The sequence below is a fragment of the Acomys minous genome (genome assembly GCF_964271855.1).
Source record: "Acomys minous genome assembly, chromosome: 5".
NCBI classification, from domain to species: Eukaryota; Metazoa; Chordata; class Mammalia; order Rodentia; family Muridae; genus Acomys; species Acomys minous.
In genome coordinates, this window is record NC_140494.1 from 495001 (window position 1) to 516558 (window position 21558).

Consider the following 21558-nt stretch of genomic DNA (forward strand, 5'->3'; position numbering starts at 1 on the left):
CTCCCGGCCGGATGGGCCCTGGGAAATGATCCTTAGCCCTCCCTCACCCACCAGTCCCTGCCTCCCAGCTTTTCCACCTGGCTACCCCTAGATTTAACTCCCAGCCTTTCCAGCTGGTGAGATGTTCTAAACAGAGAGCTAATGAAATGGGTCCGGGCTTGCGTCTGCAATAAATGTTTAGTAGGAGATGGTGTGCCATTGACTCTCAGGTGTTAAAATGCTTCTTTACACATTTCATATTGGAATAATTTCAAGTTTCTTAATTTCTGGGGATGAATTTAAAAATGTAAATTGAAATGTCACAAAGAGACTCCTAACTGTAAGTTGGCTTTCTTTTTGCTCTGAGCATTGAATTAGGAGGAGGATGGGAGGGTGATTCAAGGTTATTTCTGCTTATTAGGATAAATTTTGCTTAGGGTCTTAGCTAGGGTTACTATTACTGTGATGAAACATCATGACCAAAAGCAATATAGAAAGGCAAAGGTTGTTCAGCTTGCTCCTCCACAGCACTGTCCATCATCAAAGGAAGGCAGAAACCTGGAGCTAGGGGCTGATGCAGAGGCCATGGAGGAGTGCTGCTTACTGGCTTGCTCCTCAGTCTGCTTTCTTACAGAATTTAGGACTACCATCCCAAGAGTGGTACCGCCCACATTGGGCTGGATCCTCCACCATAAATCACTGCTTTTCTATTAGCCTAGAAAGTCCTGAAACTGCATTAAGGTAGGAACATTATGGTAGTAGTTTACATAAGATACATACTGACGACAACGGTCCTGTTACTAAATACTGTGGTTGTCTTGAGTCCTACACTAAACCACAATGACAAAGTAAGCAAGTTATGGATGGTTCTTTCAGATCTTAGAAGGAAATATAACATTTACTTTTGTTTATTTTTTTGTTTACATTTTTTACATTTCTTATTTTATCCATAATATACTAAGTGATTTAGTGAAGCCTCTGCCCTAAGCTCAAATACAGTGGCTGAGAGAACCCCTGAGGTTCATGGGTAAGGTGGATAACAACCTTGCAGCTTTCAACCCTAAGGCTTCATCTAATGTCATTCTTAAGATGAGGGTATTATTTGTCAATGGGGTCACTGCCTATGGAAAAACAATTCCATTCCGTTTGATGCAAGTAAACAAATGGAAAATAGCACTGCTTCTGACATGGCCACTGTCTTAAGACGAGACAACATTTCAAAGAACATTTACAGATATAATTTTAGATTAGATGGAAATGGGATGGGATGGTTCAGGCCTTTAATCATGAGATACAAGGATGCTGGCATTTGACAGAGGAGGCAGATTTCCAACCATAAAACCATACTCCTCTACTAACCCAATAAAGGAGAGACGTCACATGGATTGTTAAGCTTGTTGCGGGACAGGGCTTGAATGGAGTGCTGTTTCCTCTAGAACAGTCAGCTGTGCTGTGCTGGACTTTGGGTCCGTGCTCTTGAATGTCAACATGTCTATGATGTCGTCCATACATAAAGTGTCCTAGGCTTTAATATGTCTGAATGTGATGTGTCTTAGGATGTGTGGAATCTGATTTATCAAAAAAGCTGCTTGTTAGAAGTCAACAGGAAGGAGTGTGGGCAGGTGCTTGTGGTCATACACAATCTTGAGTTGGTCACCATGTCTGTGTCTTAGTGGCGAGTGCAGTATAGAGATCTGTGGGTACTGCCCAGTAGTTAGTTACAAAAATGAGTAGTAGCAGTGTATAATTTTTCTCATGAAATTTTTTAAATGGACGTTCACCCTTCAAGGAAAGGAGTGCAAGGAAGAAAACTATTCCCACTAAACACACAGCGGTGAAGGGAGAGAATACTTCTAGGGCTCCCCATGAGTGTTGGGGCCAGAGCTCACAGAGGTTCTGTGTTGGATGCCTCAGAAGCCACATTATTATCTGTTAAATCGGGTTCTTCATTTTAAGTCGACAGCTTTAAGCTGTCAGGTGTCTTTTGTCAGGCATTCTGTCACGGCAAGGAGAAAAGTGTATCATAGAAAGGAGGACCCTGGTCATGGTCCAGAGGGGTTCAGGTGTCACCCTCCCCCCTTCAAGCCATTTGTACAGTATGGGTGGCTTCCCTGGAAGATGAATATCAAGATATCTTGACAGAAAAGACAGCATTCAACAGCCACTGAGAGACGCTCCCTTCTGCCCGGTGCCCCCGTTCACATGCCAGGCACCAGGAGACATTTAGATGTTTAGAAAAACTCACCTTTCTGTATTTGTGGCCTCTCACTTCCAGGCAAGCCACAGGATCTGTGCAGAGACACCCACGCTCAGGACATGTAGAACACAGCTTTTAATGACTGTCTCGTAAAACCCCAGGCCTTCACTGTTGTCAGAAACGGGCTTTTCAGTCCTCACTGTTTGCCTGTTGCATCAGCAACTCGGAAAGATGGCTAGTATGTTTTATGACCTGCTGTTGAGATGTCTTCTTGGTTCTGTTACAGATGGTAGTGTGTCCTTGGGCTCGCCGAGCAGTTATCTGAGAAGCTTTCCGCAGACTTGTCAAGGGAAGGCATGCCCTGGCCAGTGTGGGGCCCAGGACAGCGAGTGGGAGGGTGGGACGTCTGGAGAGGCATTCATTACTGCTGCAACTCAGGAACAGAGGGAGTTTGGCAGTAGACCTGCGGATAGTAAATGTCTACATGCGTTAAGACTCAGGTTTTATTTGTTCTGAGGCATGCAAAACGCAAAACAGGCGTCAGACTAGAGGCAAGTCTCCAGAAATACAATGCGGGTAAAGGGCAGTGTTGATCAGAGATTTGTGGATGACTTTGGAAACCTTTCCTTTACCTATTAACAGAAGCTGAACAGGTTTGTCAGTGGGCAGTACTCCGTCAGTTCTTTAGTGCCAGAGATGGATGGCTTTTGTCTGAATCTCTTTGTGCTGGGAAAATTGTGATGACCCTCTTCCCTTTTAGTGCTGGGCTTGGTGAATGCTAGACAAGTACTCTGACACCAGCTATACCCTCAAACTTCTCCTGCTATTTCCCCCTTCTACATGACTTTTTCCATGCCAGTACAGTACTCAGTTGTCTGGGGACTGTCGTTCTTCTGGAGATAGGCATGGGTTAGGAAGTACTTGACTCTTCTAGTGATGTCAGTGGTCTCTTACCTGTATTCTGGTCCAATCACCCTTCCTGAAATATTTTTTAAAGCCTGGCAGGTTGCAGTTTTTGCTTTCTTATAATGCTTGATTTTTGTTTGTTTGTTTGTTTTTACATAGAAATACTATCCTACCTCACCTCTCTTTTTAAGCAATGTGCATTTGGATGGCTTCATTTAAGGAGTGCATGTTTAATCAATTGAGCCAGCCATGCAATAGAGAATCTAAGAATCTAAGAATTAGCTAAACATGAATATAGAATTTGTTACCTTATGACTTTATTTTTTATGATCCTGCATATTATTTTGCAAATGGTCATTGGTTATTAACCAAAGCTGTCTTTAAAACTTTTTTATTTTGTCTAATACTATCTCTAGGGTAAATATTTTTTTTACTCTCATCTGTTTCAGATTTTAATTTGAACAGTTGATGCTGTTGTTTCTTTTCCTGGTTGCAGTGCTGGGGGTGGGTGAGGGTGGGTGGGGATGGGGACTGAACTCAGGACCTGGTATTCCTTAGACAAGAACACTAAGCCAGACCCCCTTATTTTAATTTTAAAGAAAAGATCTTTAGCACCGTGTCCCTTGTCATAAGTTGTTCTTTCATATGTTTTTAATGAGAATACTTATGAAAAATGAAAAAGAAAAAATTACTCAAAAGAACGAAATAATCCTAGAAGAGGAAGCATTCAGAGTTCTAAAAACTATTTGTTTCTTTAAAATCCTTTTAGCCAAGTTATACTTTTTCTTGTCATTTTCTTTTGATCTCAGGTTTTGTGTTATTTCTTTCTCCCTACTCTCAGGTCTTAAATAACAGACTTGCACAGTTACGGTGCCCACTTTGCTTCAGCCATTCATTGCTGAAGGATTCCTGTCATGGCTGATCTTGAATAGGGCAGTTACAGTAACTCCACGGGCAGCGAAACAAAGCTCAGGCCCACTCAGACATCACAGCCCGGTGGGCTGCGGGTGAGTTCCAAGCTCCATTGTGCCTTGGCTGTCACCAGTCCCTTTTGCCTCCCAGAGTTGACTAGGAAAAGGGATCTGATGACAGCTTAATAAGCAGCCCCTTGCTGGCCACTTACAGCACCCGCGGGAAGCCATACAAAAGAGAAACGTTTTGTTGTGGGAAGGCCTCTCCTTGGGCAGCCATTTAGGTAGCTAGAGAACGGAAGTGCCTAGCTTGGGAAGGAGAGATGCCCTGCTGAGAGAGACCTGTTGCTAGTTCCTGAGGAACCTGCCTTAACTTTAGGTGGATTTGCAAGTGCCAAGTGCAATGCAGTCCACAGAGCTGAGCAGACCCACAGACCCTATAAGGCTTGGCACTGCAAACACAGGTCCTGAAGCATAAAGGTTTATAGACCCGGTGGAAGTTAAAATGAAGGATTGATTCATTTGGAAAAAATATCCATTTCAGGGGAGAAACCAGACTTGGGGTGGTGAGCCATTCATTAACCACTATAACGTCTTTTGCAAGGACACCTGCAACATAAATTCTGGGATATTTTCTTAGTTTTATTCCTATCCTTACCATCAATAGTAACTCAGCTTTCCTATATCTGTAGAAATACAAGTTAATAGAATTGGATATTTGATCTACAATCCAGGTAAATCAGTAAAGGGAGGAGTCCAGTTTTCATGTCCGAGATGGAGGCAGATAAGACATTACGCTATCACAGGCATCTCTAAAAGATTCAGTTTGTGTTTAGAGATATGGCTGGACATGAGGTGTCCTGATGGACAAGATTTTTTTAAATCGCAAGACAAAAGATGATTGATGAATTGCATGTCTTTATTAAGATAAGTGACTTCTTTCTGAGTGCCTGCCTGCCTGCCTGCCGTGGCTGCCTGTTGTCCTCATAGATGACCCTATCTCAGCACTGCTGGCTTGCCATGATGCAAAGAGCACCTTCAACTTTGCCTATGATCTCAGCTGCTAGTCCCCACTAGTGATGCAGATGTTAGCACTGTTTAATTTGAGCTTTGTGATAAGCAAGTTATTTTTTATTTCTTTGTGTGGTTATGTGTATGTGTTCATGTGTGTGCAGATACATTGTATGGATGAGTGTGATCAAGTATGTAGGTGAATGCGTATGCTGGTCCATTTTTGGATGGGACTGTGTGTGTGTGTGTGTGTATGTTGCAGTTATGTGTGCTTGTTCAAATATGGGTACATATGTGTGCAGTGCACATGCATATGTGCTTGCTTGAGTGTGAAGACTGCAGGGTAACATCATGTGTCAATCTTCATTGTCCATCCTGGTGTGTGTGTGTTTTATCATCTGTTTTTTTCCCCCATGAGGTCAGCTTTGTCTATTTGGGCATATTCTCTCTATACCTCTCTCCATAGTTCCTAAGGGTGCCTGAAATATTAAAGAATTCCCTTCCCCAATCCAATATTTCTTTTCCTAACTGCACATCCTCTGCAGCTGTCCTGTTTGTTAGGAATGCATTTCAGGCACCGACTATATGTGCCACTCTGCATCTTCCCCTTCGGTTCCATCTTAAATCATTTTCCGTCCAGATCTCCTTCTCGTCTCTCTTCTAGGGATGCCTGCTGTGTCCACTGATGACCACTAGCTATCAAATGCCATCGCAGCTCTCAGCCTTCTTCCTAGCTGGTATCTGTTTAACACTCTCCACAGTTCAAGGTTACTATCGTTTTTCTTAACTGGCTGTGTATTTCATTTGGCTACTGGTTTTCCTCTGCCCTTACAGGCTATCCTCTTCAACTATCCTTTGTTGAATTACCTGCACATTCTGAGTGCCTCATGTTGATAAGCTGAAAGTTGAGGTTGCATTTTAGACTTTTTGTCTCATTCATCCATCTGTACCCTCAGTGATAACAATTAGAATTATGTCTTTAAATACGTTCCTCACTTTGAAGAAACTGAAACACTCATCATCAGCCATAGCATTTTCCCCTGGACTCAAGACTATGTGCATCGAGACACCTGCTTGCCCTCTCTCTTCATTGGATGAAAGGCCTCACCAGTCAGACGTGTGCAAACTTGACCTTCAGCCCCGTCCCAAAAGCAAACTGCCTCTTCCCTGGCATTACACATCTCAGTTCCTGGTGCCACTGTCTACCCAGGTCTTTGGCCATAAAACCTTGTGATCCTCTTTTTCCATCTCTGTCCACCCCACATCACCACATCCTGTCGATTCTACCTTTAAATGACTTCTTCCTAACACACATGTGATGCTGATGCTAGATACTGTCATTGTTTGATGCAGCCACAGTAATAAGCTCTTGGACCCACAGCATGACAGCCTGGGCGAGGCGTTTAGAGTAGAGATATGCTAAGGACTGCGATTTCTCTGTTTGCAACTGGCACTCATCTTGGTTGGCTACATTCCAAAGTCCTTTGTGTGGTCTACAAGGACCTCTGGAAGTGTACTGCTGTATCTCTGTCCTGTTTCCTCTCACTCATCTCAGTACCTCCCTTCTCTTCTAGAGTCTTCCCCTTCCCCTTTTCTGGTCACCGTGTTTGTTGTGTTTTCTAGCTGGGCTGTTTCACACCCTCCCTCTTAGTCTTGTATAGATCATGTTTAATGTCATTAGAGATGTCAGCTCTGGGCACCCTATAATATATCCCTCTATTTTTCTTGATGGTTCCACATTGTGCTGGTTTTGTTCTTGAATCGATTTCATAACCATGTGTTTTCTCACTGTCAATATCTTTCCCTGAGTGCAAACTCTTTGGCTGTAAGAACTGGCTCTGTCCTGTGCATTGTAAATGAATTTAATCCTTTCAAATATAGGAACAAGATGGGAACAGTTATTTATCATCTCTTTATATTCTGGACAGCATTCTTGGGTAATTTGTACAAATTATATTCATGATTAATGTAGTTCCTTAAAACAATCCTCTACAATAGTATTTCATTTCTTTTCACTGATGTAGGGAAAAACATGACAGCCCCACTGACCACATGGGAAATGGGACGTGCTGGGTATTAACCCTGGGTGTGGCTCACTAGAGAGTAGTCCCCTTTCTACTTAATTGTGTTGCTATGAGCTGTTAATTCATAGTTTGCAAATAAATGCCTACAAATGACTATTATGGAATGGCTAGGTGGGAGCACGAGGGGAAAGTGGTAGAATAACTGCCCAAGACACCCCTGATGGGTCTCCACTGCTGCTGGGAGCCAAGGGCTGGAAACCCAGCTCCCCAATTTGGCCCCAGGAGGTTCCTTGTGCTCAAGTACAAGATTTCAGTGACTCAGAATCTTCCTTCTCATGTGTGAGTCTCTTACGGGTCTGTCCATTTGATTCGACCCTTGTTAACTGGAGGTTATTCCTTGTGATTTCAAGGCCAAGCCTTTGCAAATCCAATCCTAAAACCTAAACCCTGAATTTCCCTTGTGGTATAAGTTACCCTTTAGCTGATCTCTGCAGCATCAGTGCACACTCAAGAAAAGCAGCTGAGCAGAAATCTGCTCCTTTTCTGGGACTGCTTTTTGCTGCACCGTTGCCCATCTTGATTCTTAGCACGAATACATTATGGTTGGGTATAAACTCCTAGCTCACTGATGGATTTCCAGGCCAGAGAAAAGCCCTCATTGGTAATGTTTACTGTTTGTAAGAAAAGAGAATCAATTCAAAAAGCAATAAAACTGTGGGAGTTGTAGTGTCTGCTACACTGGATGGTCATTAACATTTTAATTAAATAATTAGATTTATCATTAGGAAGAAAGAAGAGGATTTAATAGTTTCATCAGTAACAGAAATGCATGGAAGGTTGGAATTGAAAACTTTTATTTGGCTCTATTTTCCCAAAGCAGATCTATGAATGCACAGACAGAAGCTATGCCTATGCACAGAGTATGGGTACATAGATGGAGGCTAGCAAAACAGCTATGGATGACGATAGAGGCCATGCCCATGAAAACAGCTGTGGATGCATAGGTATATGTGATGCCCATGCACAGCGCTATGGATGCATAGGTATATGTGATGCCCATGCACAGCGCTGTGGATGCATAGGTATATGTGATGCCCATGCACAGTGCTATGGATGCATAGGTATATGTTATGCCCATGCACAGCGCTATGGATGCATGGGTAGATGCGATGCCCATGCACAGCGCTATGGATGCATGGGTAGATGCGATGCCCATGCACAGCGCTATGGATGCATGGGTAGATGCTATGCCCATGCACAGCGCTATGGATGCATGGGTAGATGTGATGCCCATGCACAGTGCTATGGATGCATGGGTAGATGCTATGCCCATGCACAGCGCTATGGATGCATGGGTAGATGTGATGCCCATGCACAGCGCTATGGATGCATGGGTAGATGCGATGCCCATGCACAGCGCTATGGATGCATGGGTAGATGTGATGCCCATGCACAGCGCTATGGATGTATAGGTAGATGTGATGCCCATGCACAGCGCTATGGATGCATAGGTAGATGCTATGCCCATGCACAGCGCTATGGATGCATGGGTAGATGTGATGCCCATGCACAGTGCTATGGATGCATAGGTAGATGTGATGCCCATGCACAGTGCTATGGATGCATAGGTAGATGTGATGCCCATGCACAGTGCTATGGATGCATGGGTAGATGCTATGCCCATGCACAGAGCTATGGATGCATGGGTAGATGTGATGCCCATGCACTGAGCTATAGATGCATAGGTAGATGTTATACGCATGCATGGCAGCAAGGAGACAGCCATCAGAAGATGCCCTGGAGAGAAGAGCACATTCACTTGTATGAGACATATTAGATCAAGCTCCTTGCATTTGTTCAAAGTGCTCTCTTGGCTACCCTCTTACAGTAGAATGCTATGTATCTGTTCAGAGTACTGTTATATTACTTTACTGCTTCCTGAAAATTTGTCCTTACTTCATACAATTTAAGAGAAGTCTGTTTGCTGACAGTCACTGTATTGTCACACAAGAAAAGATAGTGTTCTCAAAAGTTAAATTGCCTTATCTTGAAGTTATGAGTTTTTGGTGTATAGACTCAGATATTAAAAGTTGCCTCCAAAATTAACCTCTCCACATCCTCTTGTAAGTCTCTCCTTAGGCAATAAACTGTCTTTTCAGTGTCCTTCCTTAAAATGGGCCCTGTTTAGGATTCTTCATTAAAATGAAGGCTTTGCAAAAATCCTTACTCAAAATGCTGGGTTAATTAGTATGCTGTGGTTTTCTTTTAGAATTTTAACATGAATTGTGTCATCTGACTGGGAGATGGGTCTTAGGATTTCCTGGCACTTGCTCTTTGTAGGCTCTGTCAGCATTTAGAGAGGAGAAGGCTGTCCAAAATGCATATATTGACAGCCATACATTCCTGAATACATGCTATCTTCTAAAGATAACTAAACATATGTATAATATGTACATATATTCATACTTATATATCCCATATAGTTGTCCCATCTGCTCTGTGAAGATACTAAATACTTCAAGGCACAATGAGTAGATATTTTCAATTTGTATAGAAACATACCAATTTGTAGGTTAGGCATTGACAGTATCAATGCTAAGGGCTCAAACTATTTGGAATTTATTTTGCTTTCCTAATACTTTATTTCAGCATTTGGGGGTGTAGCTTAGTTGGTAGAGTGTTACCCAGCATTCGGAATGCCCTGGATTCAACCTGCAAATCACATAGACTGGGGACAGTAGGTGGCTCAGGCTGGGGATCCCAGCACTTGGAACGTAGAGGCAGGAGAATTACAAGTTCAGGGTCATCCTTGGCTTATAGATGTATTACACAAATCTATGGCTACAGGGACACATCTGTCTCAATGCTTTGCAGCCACAAGACATGCCTCCCTTCTCCTTGTTCTACAAATGCATAACTCGCCTCCTTCCTGTCTCAAAAACTAACCATTATGCTTGAGCTCTCCTGGGATGGAGATGCGATCGGTGGCTAAACTACTCAGCTTGTCTGTATGTGGGTGTAGATCTTTTATGTGTGGATGGAGACAAACTTTCTGTAGCAGTTACTTCTTTGGTCTGCTTGTAGGTATGGGAGGGTCAGATAACTTCCTTAGACTCAGAACGCTTATGAAGATGAGAGTAACAGAGGTCTTGCTAAGTGGGCCAGTCTTCAGTGTCTCATGGCAGAGGCAGGCCACCGAGGGCTAGGGCCACCCGTGTCTACTTTATTCACACAGCTTTTAGTAGGAAAGTAGAAATAAATGTATTGTGTTGTGCTGGTGGTTTCTTGGTGAATACAAAGTTAACCCCCGTCTCACTTGAATGCTGTGGAGTTTGACTCTGAAATCTGTCCCTTGCCAGGACAGTCTAATGCACTGAGAAAATAAATGAAATGAAGTGACAGGCATGTATCACAGAGCTCAGGACAGAACAGGCATCCAGGCGGTGTCTCTAAAAAGTCTGGTCTCCTTGTACCCCCTCTGCTGCCAACCTGACCAGAGCGTCCACGTGCCATGGATAGTAATGACCCTCATTAGGCTGTCCTGAGCTCTTCATTGAGCACACGGGCTAGCCTAGCGGCACACCTCTTCCTACAGTACGGACAAGTCTCTGCTGACCTCCAGGCCTTTCATGGTCTGGCCCCCTTATGGAATAACATACCACTCCCCCACTGGGTGAGTCCACTCTGGCTAAAAGGTTCTTCACTCTTGTTTCTTTCTTTTCTTTCCTCTTCCTCATTAACCCCTCTCTTTCCTTTTCCCCCTCTTTCCTGTTTTTCCTTTTCCCCTTCCCCTCCCTTGCCCCTTTCTTTCCTTACTATTGTTTCCTTTTCTACTCTTCTAAGTGTCTTTCTTTTTTCTTTGTGCTAGGGCTTAAATTCATTCTCTCAAGCGTGCTAGGCCTGCAGTGTACCCATGAGCTACACCCTCAGTCAGTACCGTTCTGGGTGTTGCTAAGACGCTGTTCTTTGGCTAGAACACCCCTTCCCAGCCCTGCCCCCTCCGGCTGGTTCCACCTCCGTGCAGTCTTCAGGTTCATTTCCTTCCTTCTAAGTCTTTGCTCAGAGGTCACCCCTCAGTGAGTCCCTGGTAATCCCTCCCCAGCACTAGAGCACTTACCTATCCCTTTAGATTGCTTTGTCTTTTTTTTTCTCCTTGTAGAACTTTTCATCTTCTAACATAATTATACATTTATTGTATTTCTGTTTATTGGATCTCTTCCCTTGCCAGCATGTGGGCCTAATGAGTTTGGGGATCTTTGGTGTGCCAGGCAATTTATCTCAAGCACTTAGAACAGTTCTTAGCATATATTTGTGTCCCAAGCAAGTATCTGTTAAGTGATGAATGAACATTTGAAATATGCTGTTGGTGTTGTCATTTGAGAATTGTTTTCTGTGCTGTTCTGTTTCATTTGTTAGGGAATCCATGTCTTAGTCACTCGTCACAAATTGGCCTCTAATAGATGATTCTAGCTCTGGCCTTTCTCCCCATAAAAATCACACCTCCACTTTGGAAAGTTAAATTTAATTTATTTATTGGGTGCGGGGCTCACGGGCTACGGCTCACTTGAAGATCAGAGAACAACTTCTGGAATCTATTATTTCCCTCCACAAATGGGTTCAAGGCCTTGAACTCCGGTTGTGTGTGAGGCTTGGCAGCAAGCACTTTCACTGAGCCATCTTGCTGGTGCTATTCTGATAAGTTTTAAAGTTCCAGGATGTACAAGAAAGAGTTGAACAGAGGGAATCCAACTCTGGGTATAATTTTTGAGCCATAAATACATGCTGTGGTTTAAAATGGATGATGACATGATTGTTTTAGGTTTAAATATAGTGTGTATTTTAGTTTTTCCTTTCCATTTTATGTGTATGGGTATTTTGCCTGCATGTATGTCTGTGCACTGCTTGAATTCCCGGTGTCCACGAAGGCTAGAAGAGGGTAGCAAAGCCCCTGAGGCTGTAGTTACAGATGGTTGTGAACCATCATGTGGCTGCTAGGAATTGAGCCCGTGTCCTCTGGAAGAAGACCCAGTGTTCTTAATCACTAAGCCATATTTCCCCTAAGGCACCTAAAGCATGTATCTGCATGGGGTACCTGTTTTCTAATTTCCCACACAGATAGCTACAGGATAAAAGCACAGTGTGAGCACACATGCATGCTTCGTATGCTCATACTCTCTGTCCATGTATCTATATATGTGTGTGCATGTGTATTTGTGTGTGGAGGCCAGAGGCTGATATTGGTGTATCAGTCCCTCTCTCCTCCAGTTCTTGAGACAGGGCATCTCACATAACTCACCGATGTGAGCATCAAGCCCTAGGGCCTCACCTATGTGCAGCCCCCTCAACCAACACCCCAGTGCTGTGAAAATCAGTGCATGTGACTGAGCCCAGCTTTTTATGAAGCTTGTGGGGATTTGAACTTGGGTCTTCATGCTTCCATAGCAAGAACTTAGATGTCACGGGGTAAGTTTTTAGTTGAATAACCCTAGAAAGATCCTTCTGAAGTAATGCAGAGACAAGACTAATAATAATAATAATAATAATAATAATAATAATAATAATAATAATAATAATAATAAAAATAAACCTGGATAAACCAAGACAAACATGGTGAGTTTGTGTAAAGTACTTGGCATGATGAATGGCTTTGAGTCATCCAGCACTATAAAGGCTTTCTGTTGAGCTTTCAAGATTTTGAACTGTAGGGGGCTGGAGACATGGCTTAGCACTTGACCCTCTTGTACAGGCCCTTGGGTTCAGTTCCCAGCATTCACGTGGTGGCTCACAATCATCTGTCATTTTAGTTCCAGAGGGTCCGAGTGGCTCTTCCAGCCTCCATGGGCACTAGGCACTCACATAATGCACATATATACACACAGACAAAACAATTATATAAATAAAGTAATATAAATCATTTTTGAAAGAGTATACCACGTGAGCTGCAGAGATGTCTCAGAGGTTAAGACCATTTGCTGTTCTTGGAGAGGACCTGTGTTCAGTTCCCAGCACCCATGTTGGGCTGCTCACAACCACCCATAATTCTGCCTCTCTCAGATCTGTCACCCCCCCCACTGGCCTCTACAGGCACTAAATTCATGTACAGATACCCCCTCCAACCTCCCAGGAAAAATAAAATACATATTGTTAAAGATATTCAATATTTGATTTGTAGATAATTATATGTGGAACTAGGTAAGTTAGGGGCTCCATGACTTTTCAAGTGACTGGGTTGGGTTTATGTTGGTGCTGTGAATGTGTTTGTTACATTAAGATATTCTGCATCTCTAATATACAGGCACTGTAATTCCAGTGTTGCCCTGCTTCCTGGCTTCCCCTAAATCAGTGGTTCTCAGCCTTCCTAATGGCTGCAACCCTTTAATATAGTTCCTCATGTTGTGGTGACCTCCAACCATAAAAATTATTATGTTGCTCCTTCATAACTATAATTTTGCTGCTGTCATGAATCATAATGTAAATATCTGAGACTCACAGCTTGAGAATCACTTTCCTAAATCATAAGGTCACTAACTAGGGTCATCCACTACTAAGTTCAATTAATTAACTAGGCTTTCACCTTGGTCATAGTAAAAGGTGGTTTCATTTGTTGGCACAGCAGCGTGCATTTGTGAGCACGCAGAGGCGGTCTAGGACCCTCAGTCACCCATCTCGTGCATGTTACACTCACTGAGCCCAGAACTGACAGGGAGATAGACCCAAAGCAGGTCAGGTCTTGTTCTCATACAGCTGTTCATGTCATGGCGCATGTGCCGACAGGCAGAGTGTGGCCTGAGGAGCTGGAAAGAGCTGATTCTTAGCCTCAAGAAGCTTATCATCCTCATGGCTTATGAATTATGTTTCTTGTTATTCAATAGCAGCTGGGAAATAAATATAGAAGCATGAGGAATGGTGAATAACATATTTACATTTATGTTTGGATTCTACACAAACTTTTCCATACTAGTATTGAAAAAAAAAAGTGCAGTCTCCTTCATCTTATACTTACTGTGTACACACTGCATCTCTGACTGTTCGGGATCCAGAATGGGTCTCACAAAAATATGGGTCATATTTTTGCTATCTTGGCGTGTCTAAATTTCTGAATGTAAATCAATCTCTATCACGTATTGTCATTATCAACTTAGAACACCTATCTAGACCTAAAAACATCTTAACCTTTAAGCAATTAAGCTTCATTGTAAAACTAAGCTACCCGGTCTTCAACTCCATCAGCAACTTGAGAAGGAATAAACTTGATTATCTGACTATGCTGAAAATTTCATTTTCTTATGTTTAAAACTGTATCAAATCATTCTATATTTTATTTATATAGTATTGAAAACAGCAAAGTCTCCTTCATCCTATACTTACTACGTACACAGAGCAGAAGTCCCTATGAAGGATAGCTGGTATATGAAAATTGTATAGCGCACAGAAAGTAAACTATGGGTTTTCCTTTTAAAAAATTCTACCGATTGATCTATATCCCCAGCCAAACTGGCCCCAAACTCATGTGTCTCTGGCCTCTACTTGAAATTACGGGTCTTGTTCCATTATACCCAGCATCATGACATTTTCCTAAATTATTGAAAGTGGTTTTACTGTTCTACCCAGCATTTACCTAAAGTAAATTTATTGTTAGAAGTTTTTTTTTTTTTGCAAAGTAGAAATGATCAATTCAAGTGTCTCTAGGAGCAGGCCCGCGAATATGAGGATGCTAGTCATCTGTGCTTCACTGACAGCCAGGTTTTAAAAAGAAAAGAAATGATGAAGTAACAGTTTACATTGAACCCATTTTGTAGAAATTTGGCTATGGAATACAGTTTGCGTGGCTGGAGCGTAAGTGTGTTCCTGTAGTAAGGCATTAGGGCAGATGTCCCATGCCTTGTAGCCAAGGAATCGCTGTCTTATGATGCTCCCATAGAGCTTCTCAATGCGCTGCTCATCTTGTCGGTCCTCCAGATAACACCTGCCTATTTTTCAAGCTTAAACTCAGGCAATAGACATAGGGGAAAAAAAAAAAAAAAGAAAGGAAGGAAGGTGGAAGAGGGTGAGCTAAACAGAAGGGTGCCAGCAGGCATGCAGGAGAAATGATGGGGGGGCAATAGGACCCTAGTTATATTGTATAAAAATATGAGATTAGCAAATATAAACACTAATATTTAAAAGTAATTTTTAATAAAGTAGAATGGATGTAAATTTAAGGTGCTTTTAGCTATATTTATTTTTTAAAGTTACTTTTTTTTTTTTTTTTTTTTTTGGTTTTTCAAGACAAGGTTTCTCTGTGAAGCCTTGGCTGTGCTGGACTCGACCTCACAGCAATCCACCTGCCTCTGCCTCCCAAGTGCTGGGATAAAAGGCGTGTGCCACCATGCCTTGCACTTTTAGGTTTATTTGCTAAGGTAGGAGACATGGTGGCTGTCACTTGTGTGCCTCTGACACTCTGTTGATTCACATGACAGGTTCAGAAGTAACAACTGTGAATCCGAGGCTTAGCTTCAGGAGCCAAGTCTCAAAAGCCTACTTTGAAAGAGGCCTTATGACCCACACAGACGTGCTTCCATTGTATCTCTGTTGTGTTGGTATTCTGGGTCTCATCAGTGTTAGGCAATGTTGGTCTTCAGTTTTGGCCATAGAAACCAGGTTTTATATACATGGCTATTTGAACTAGATCATCATACACATGCCATGCACATGTTAAGCAAAACCAAAGTTGTTGCACCTGGGTTGCAATAATCAGAAAAACACATGTCCTTCCTACTGGGTCTTTCTGCAGAGCCTGAAGGTTCTTCTACCACAGGAGAAAGCACCTGCACAGGCATGAGTGATGGGCTAGTAAAAGGGAATTGGCAGGTGGCTTGTGTTCTGCTGTTTGGTCCATCAAGTGTTTGGCATATATTACTTTCTGTCAAAGATAGGAACCCGTCACTTTTGGGCTGCAAAATAGAGATTGCTCTCATGTATGCTAGAGAAAGCTTTGTGAGTATATCAGGTGAGGCTCCATCATTTCAAGCCAAATCATGATTGGCAGTCCTGGATACAGTCTGTCTCCTTGGTAATGTAATTGAGCTTTTGTGAACATAGTGTTACATAGTTTCTGGGTTGCTCTGTCACTCCAGTTTAAAGTGCAACCTGGAAGGGGGATTGTGCACGAATGCAAGTTGTATAGGTCTAATAGTCTTCTTGAGTGAATTGCTTAGCTTTCTCTGCTCCCTTACATAATTAGTGTTCACACCACGTTTGTGGATGTTCCGGATGATTTCTACACTTCTGGGTTTTTTTTTTTTCTGATATACTGCCCTTAACTTGCTGCATAGCCTAGGGGACCTTCAGCTTTTGAGTCTTCTTCCTGCCTCTCTCCAGGGCTGAGATTACAGTTGTGTGCCACCACTTACAGTATATGAAGTACCAGGGATTTTACATGGCTTGGGGCATGCTAGGCAAGTGTTCTACCAACTGAGCTACATCTGCAAACAAAAGACCTATTTTTAATATGCCATTGCTTATTGCTGGCCTCTTTAACTCTTAGAGAAGACTACACATGCCTCCTATGATCCATATCTTTGTGAGACCCATTCTGGATCCTGAATAGTCAGAGAATGACCTGTAACAGCAGGCATTTGCTAGGCCTGCACTCTTAGTCCCTGCCAAGGCTTATTTTGGCAAAATCCTCTGGTGGCAGGATGCGTGTCAGGATTGGAGAAACAACCCTGCTGGTAACAAGTATGGTTTAAAAAAATCAGTTCACTATAGAAACAATGGGAAGATGACTTTCAGATTCAGATACTCTATATTTGATGACTCAGTTCCTGGAAACATGTGTGACAAGCCCTAGTGAGGAAAACGTTACTTTGTGCCATGTTTTCTCCGTCCTATGTAAGTGACCAGTTCTTATATTACGTGGGAACAGGGAGGGGAGGCATGCCGCATGCCTTTGGGAACTGTGTGATATCTTCTCTGTTTTCACAGCTACTTAGTAGGGCTATGTTCTTGTGTGTCCCCTTTGCTGTGCTCTGCTTTCTCCTGCCTACTCTTGGCTCTTACTGTCTTCCTTTCTGTTCACTAGTGTCTTTAATTCACACATTCAAATAATTACTCACTAAATAACATTGGGGCAGTCTCTGGCTTTCCCCAAAGGTTCTTTTTACCTTAGAGTGTTGTTTACATATTAGAGCTGGGTCCATGGGATGTGTAAAACAAAGTAGTAAGAGACCTCTGGGATCGTGTAGGCTGCCAGCGTATCAGCTCCATTTCCAGCGTCCTCATTACGCTGTGTGTTTGGAAGCCGCCATATAGCTTTGATCTTGTAGTGGATTATGTAAAGCACTTCGTGATCTTGTATTTTGCCACGCAGCACATGAATTTTACATTTGCTCTTACTTATAGGGAAATCAGTCTATTTTTGTTCCCCAGCAAATGGCTTTTCAAGTAGAATGAATGTTCACTCAAACTAATGAGCACCCGGAGGTGAACTTAGAGTGTGGATGCTAACAACCGGCCTTGGCCTGTGGCAGGCGCTATCTGCCAGCCCTTCATGCTGCTGCTACCGTGTAGAAAATGAGAGCAAACAGCAAACACCAGAGAGGTTTGAAATGCAAAGTAGAATTTTGCTTTTTCAGATAACACAGCATTTGCTTTGAGTTAACCAAAGCAGCTTCTTTCCTATTTCCTGAGGCTTACCTCACTTACTCATCTTTACTCTTCCAGTCTACTGTGGAATGCAGTACAAGTGCAGTCCTCTATGCAGTGCTGCTGGGATTGCGCTCTTTCATGTGAAGCCTTTCAGGAAGGGCTGATAGATGCTTGTATGGTATTCTTGGTTCTGTGTCCTTCTGGGACTTTGCAGTTGACGCATCAAAGTACAAGTGGTGGGAGTGAGATGAGTCAATAAAGTGCTTGCTGTGCAAGTATGAAGACTGTCTCTGATATTGCAAAACTCATGTTAACACAAAACAAAAACCAGTCAGTACTCCTGGCACTGGGGAGATGGACCCAGGAGGATACCTGGGATTCACTGATCAGCCTTCACAGGCAGTGAGCTCTAAACTCAGTGAGAGACCCTGCCTCAAAAAATAAAGTAAGGAGGGATTAAGGAAGACCCCTTCTGGTCTCCTCATGTGTGTATGTGTGTCACACACACACACAGACACAGACACACACACACACCCAACATAGGGTTGCATTTTTTTTTTACATTTGCCATTAGTAATAGAACCTGTTAAGTGATTCTACTTCGGTACAAAATAACCCTATATCCTCTTACTCAGTGTCTGTTCAGTCCCTGGGTTATTGTGGTGCCACTTGGTCTTGCATCACCAATTCAGAGCTTGAAGGCCTGTCTAAGATCACACGACACAGTACATGGAAGAGCCAGGGTGTTGGATTCTGTTCATTCTTTTGTGGGGGGATAGTGGACTGGTCTGGTCTTGCTATGTAGCCCAGGCTGGCCTGAGCATCCTGCTCAACTCTTAAACCCTCTCACCTTGGGTCTGTCACAGCCTCTGTGTCAAGTTATCCTGTTGATCACCTTTTCATGTGCACATTTGTCTGAGCCTTGCTTCAGTACTTGGCTTGAATCCTTGTTGTATTTCCAAGTATTGAATTAACAAATGGTCTTTTGTGTTTTCAAGCATCTGAGAATCTTCTCAGATAGGATCAAATTGCCACTTTGTGGTAGAACTAGGGTGATTTACCATCAGATATTGGGGTGTTTCCCGGTGTTAGGGAATGCCAGCCTATAAGATATGTTTCATTCATTTTTTTTGAATTGGTAATAGTTTATTCAAAGTTTTTCTTCATCTTGATCCTGAGGGATGTTGTTTGATGTTATTCTTGATTCCTGACATTTTCAACATCCAGTTTGTATGGAATGATGCTGGTTTCCTGAGATCACCAAAGCATTCATTGTGTTAGACATGTTTCACTCTTGAGGATGTTTAATGCCCTTAGAAAAACTGGTTTCTTGGCAATTCTGGTGATTTGAAGCAGTGTGTGAAAGTGCAAAATAATTTTTAAAAATCCTGCCTTTCATTTATCCTCAAAGTTAGCTTTTGGTGAGAACAATGGGGAAATTGATGACCTTAAATGACTTTGTCCCTTTCCTTTCCCCAGCATTCAGCTTCCCTCTTGCAGTTAAAAAGCACCCAAGGAGGTGACACTGTAGAACTCTTTTGGTGGCACTTCTTACCTATAGCTCTTGTTCTAGTTTCCTTTCTGCTCCTGTGATTAAAAACAAACAAACAAACACAAACACCCTGAACAAAAGCAATATAGGGAAGAAAGAGTTTATTCATCTTCCATCCCATGTTCTAGTCCATCTTTTGGGGGAAGTCAAGGCAGGAACCTAAGCAGCTAGGCGCATCACATCCAAGGCCAAGCAAGGGAAGAATAAACACGTCCTTCCTTGATTGTTTTCTTTAGATAGCTTTGTCCTCTCTTACAATGTTGGGGACCCCTTGCCTGGGGAATGGTGCTTCCCTTGAGGAGCCGACTCTTTCTGAATAAATTGGCAACAAAGGCATGCCCACAGACCGCCAACCTGCTCTAGATAACTCTTAATAAGGAACCTTTTCCCCAGGTGATTCAAGGTTGTGCCTAGTTGATGATCAAAACTGACTAACATAGCTCATACTTAATAATTTTATTTTAGATATTTTATTTCAGTTGTATGAGGGGTTTGCCTGCATGAAGGTATGCACAGCAGTAGTGTTCCTGGTGCCCATGGCAGTCACAAGATGATATCCAATTCCCTAGATCCCCTGGAACTGGAGTAAGAGTTGGTTATGCTTTGAGTTGCCATTTGGGTACTGGGAATGGAACTTGGGTCTTCTGAAAGAGCAGCAAGAGCTTTTCCTGGCTAAGCTATCTCTTCAGCACCCTACGGCTGAGATTTTTAGTAGGTCATAACATCCTATGTTCCTAGATCTCACTTAGGCAGCCATGTGGAATCTCACTTTTCTTTCTTTTTCTTCCTGCAGGATGATGAGGTGGTTCTGCAGTGCACAGCGACCATCCACAAAGAGCAACAGAAGCTGTGCTTGGCAGCAGAAGGATTTGGCAACAGACTTTGTTTTTTGGAGTCAACTTCCAATTCCAAGGTGGGTTGAGAGCTCGCAGGGCTGACAGAGTATTCAAGTTCCACTCACGGTAGTGAGTTTGTGTGTGGACACTCTGTTGCTTTCTATAGCACAGTCTGAAAACATAGAGTCTGTATGGGTTGCAGAGACCTGGGTCACACATGCTCTCAGGTATGGAAAAGGCTTTTGACCCATGATGGCTGTTCTGTAGTGGAGAAGCAAATGTGTGCATAAATGGCATGAGCTCACAATGGAGAAAGGCCTGGAAGGAAAGTGCAGTAATCAGGAAAACAGCAATCAGAGGAGGTCTTGTTCTTTCATAGAGCTCCAGGGGGCCTTTTTTGAGGTAGTGGTGGTTGAGCAGGCCAGACTCATGGAAGCTTCACCAAGAAAAGCCAAGTCATGTAGTGTCTCTTGGGCACGGATGAGTAGGCAGAAGGCTTACCTAGTACAAAGTGACGAGCTATACTAGCAGAAGTCTCTAAGGATGCCCTAGGACCTGGTATGGTGAGGGGTCCAGGTTTCTTTGTAATGCAAAGGGAGGTTGTGGAGCTGGGTAGTGATTCTGCTTGTTTGAAGGGCTCTTCAGACCCTCATGGCTCCTGGAGGGGTTTGAGACTGTGGAGAGTGAGAGTGGAAACTGGGAGATGAGCAGGAAGGAGCTTGCTTTGTCTGACTGGCAGCTGACTCCTCCTCTCACTGGGAGCCCTGGCGATGGGGTTGATGTTGGATTTGAACTGTGCTCCAAGAACACTCAGGGTCTGTCCATAGATCAGATTTGGGGAAACAGAGGAAGGAGATATTTCTGGAAATTGTAAAACGAATGAGAAAATAGCCTGTGACTCTCTTGTATAGCACTTTTGGTTTACGGAGTTCTTGGTCTGTACAATCTCATTTAAGTTCCACTATAAGGGAAAATATATGTCAGGATCACCTTCACTACACAGATAAAGACCCGGAAGCAGACATCAAGCCCTAGGCTTCACTTACTCAACATGACTTCAATACCGTTGGCAAGGGCTATGCTCATTTAATACCAAAACTTTCAGCTTCAAATATTTGATTACTCCTTTATGCCACAGCACCTTTTTATTCCCTAAAATAACAATGAGTATATATGTGATGTGTTTATTATAGTTACTTATGCCAAGTGAAATTCTTACCATTATAACAATCAGTGTTAGATGTATTGTACGCCTGCTTAGAATTTTTTTTGAGACAAGAATGCATGTAGTTAAGTATATGACAAGGATAATATACTCTTCCTTAGATGTTTTTTTTTTTCTTAAGAAAAGGTCTCATGTAGCGCAGGCTGGCCTTGAACTTATCATGTAGCCCAAGGATGCCTGTGAGCTTATGATCCTTCTGTTTCCTTCTCCTGGCACAGGAATTTCAGGTGTGCACTAACACCTAGTTTCTGCCATGCTGGATTTGAACTCAAGGTTTAAATCACAATT

General features: G+C 42.8%; 1 protein-coding gene and 1 long non-coding RNA gene across 8 annotated transcripts in view; one reads left to right on the forward strand and one right to left on the reverse strand.

Moving 5' to 3' along the window:
* Positions 1–2686, reverse strand: part of LOC311598031 — a 13072-nt gene extending 10386 nt beyond the window's left edge. For all 3 annotated transcript variants that reach the window (XR_014779445.1, XR_014779446.1, XR_014779447.1), the window contains exon 1: positions 2225–2686. This is a non-coding gene — a long non-coding RNA (uncharacterized lncRNA). The remainder of the gene's footprint in view (positions 1–2224) is intronic.
* RYR2 (ryanodine receptor 2) overlaps positions 1–21558 on the forward strand; it is a 545494-nt gene that overhangs the window by 131755 nt on the left and 392181 nt on the right. For all 5 annotated transcript variants that reach the window (XM_084782769.1, XM_084782771.1, XM_084782772.1 and 2 more), the window contains exon 2: positions 20003–20122. In XM_084782769.1, coding sequence (XP_084638895.1) covers positions 20003–20122 — 120 coding nt within the window. The remainder of the gene's footprint in view (positions 1–20002; positions 20123–21558) is intronic.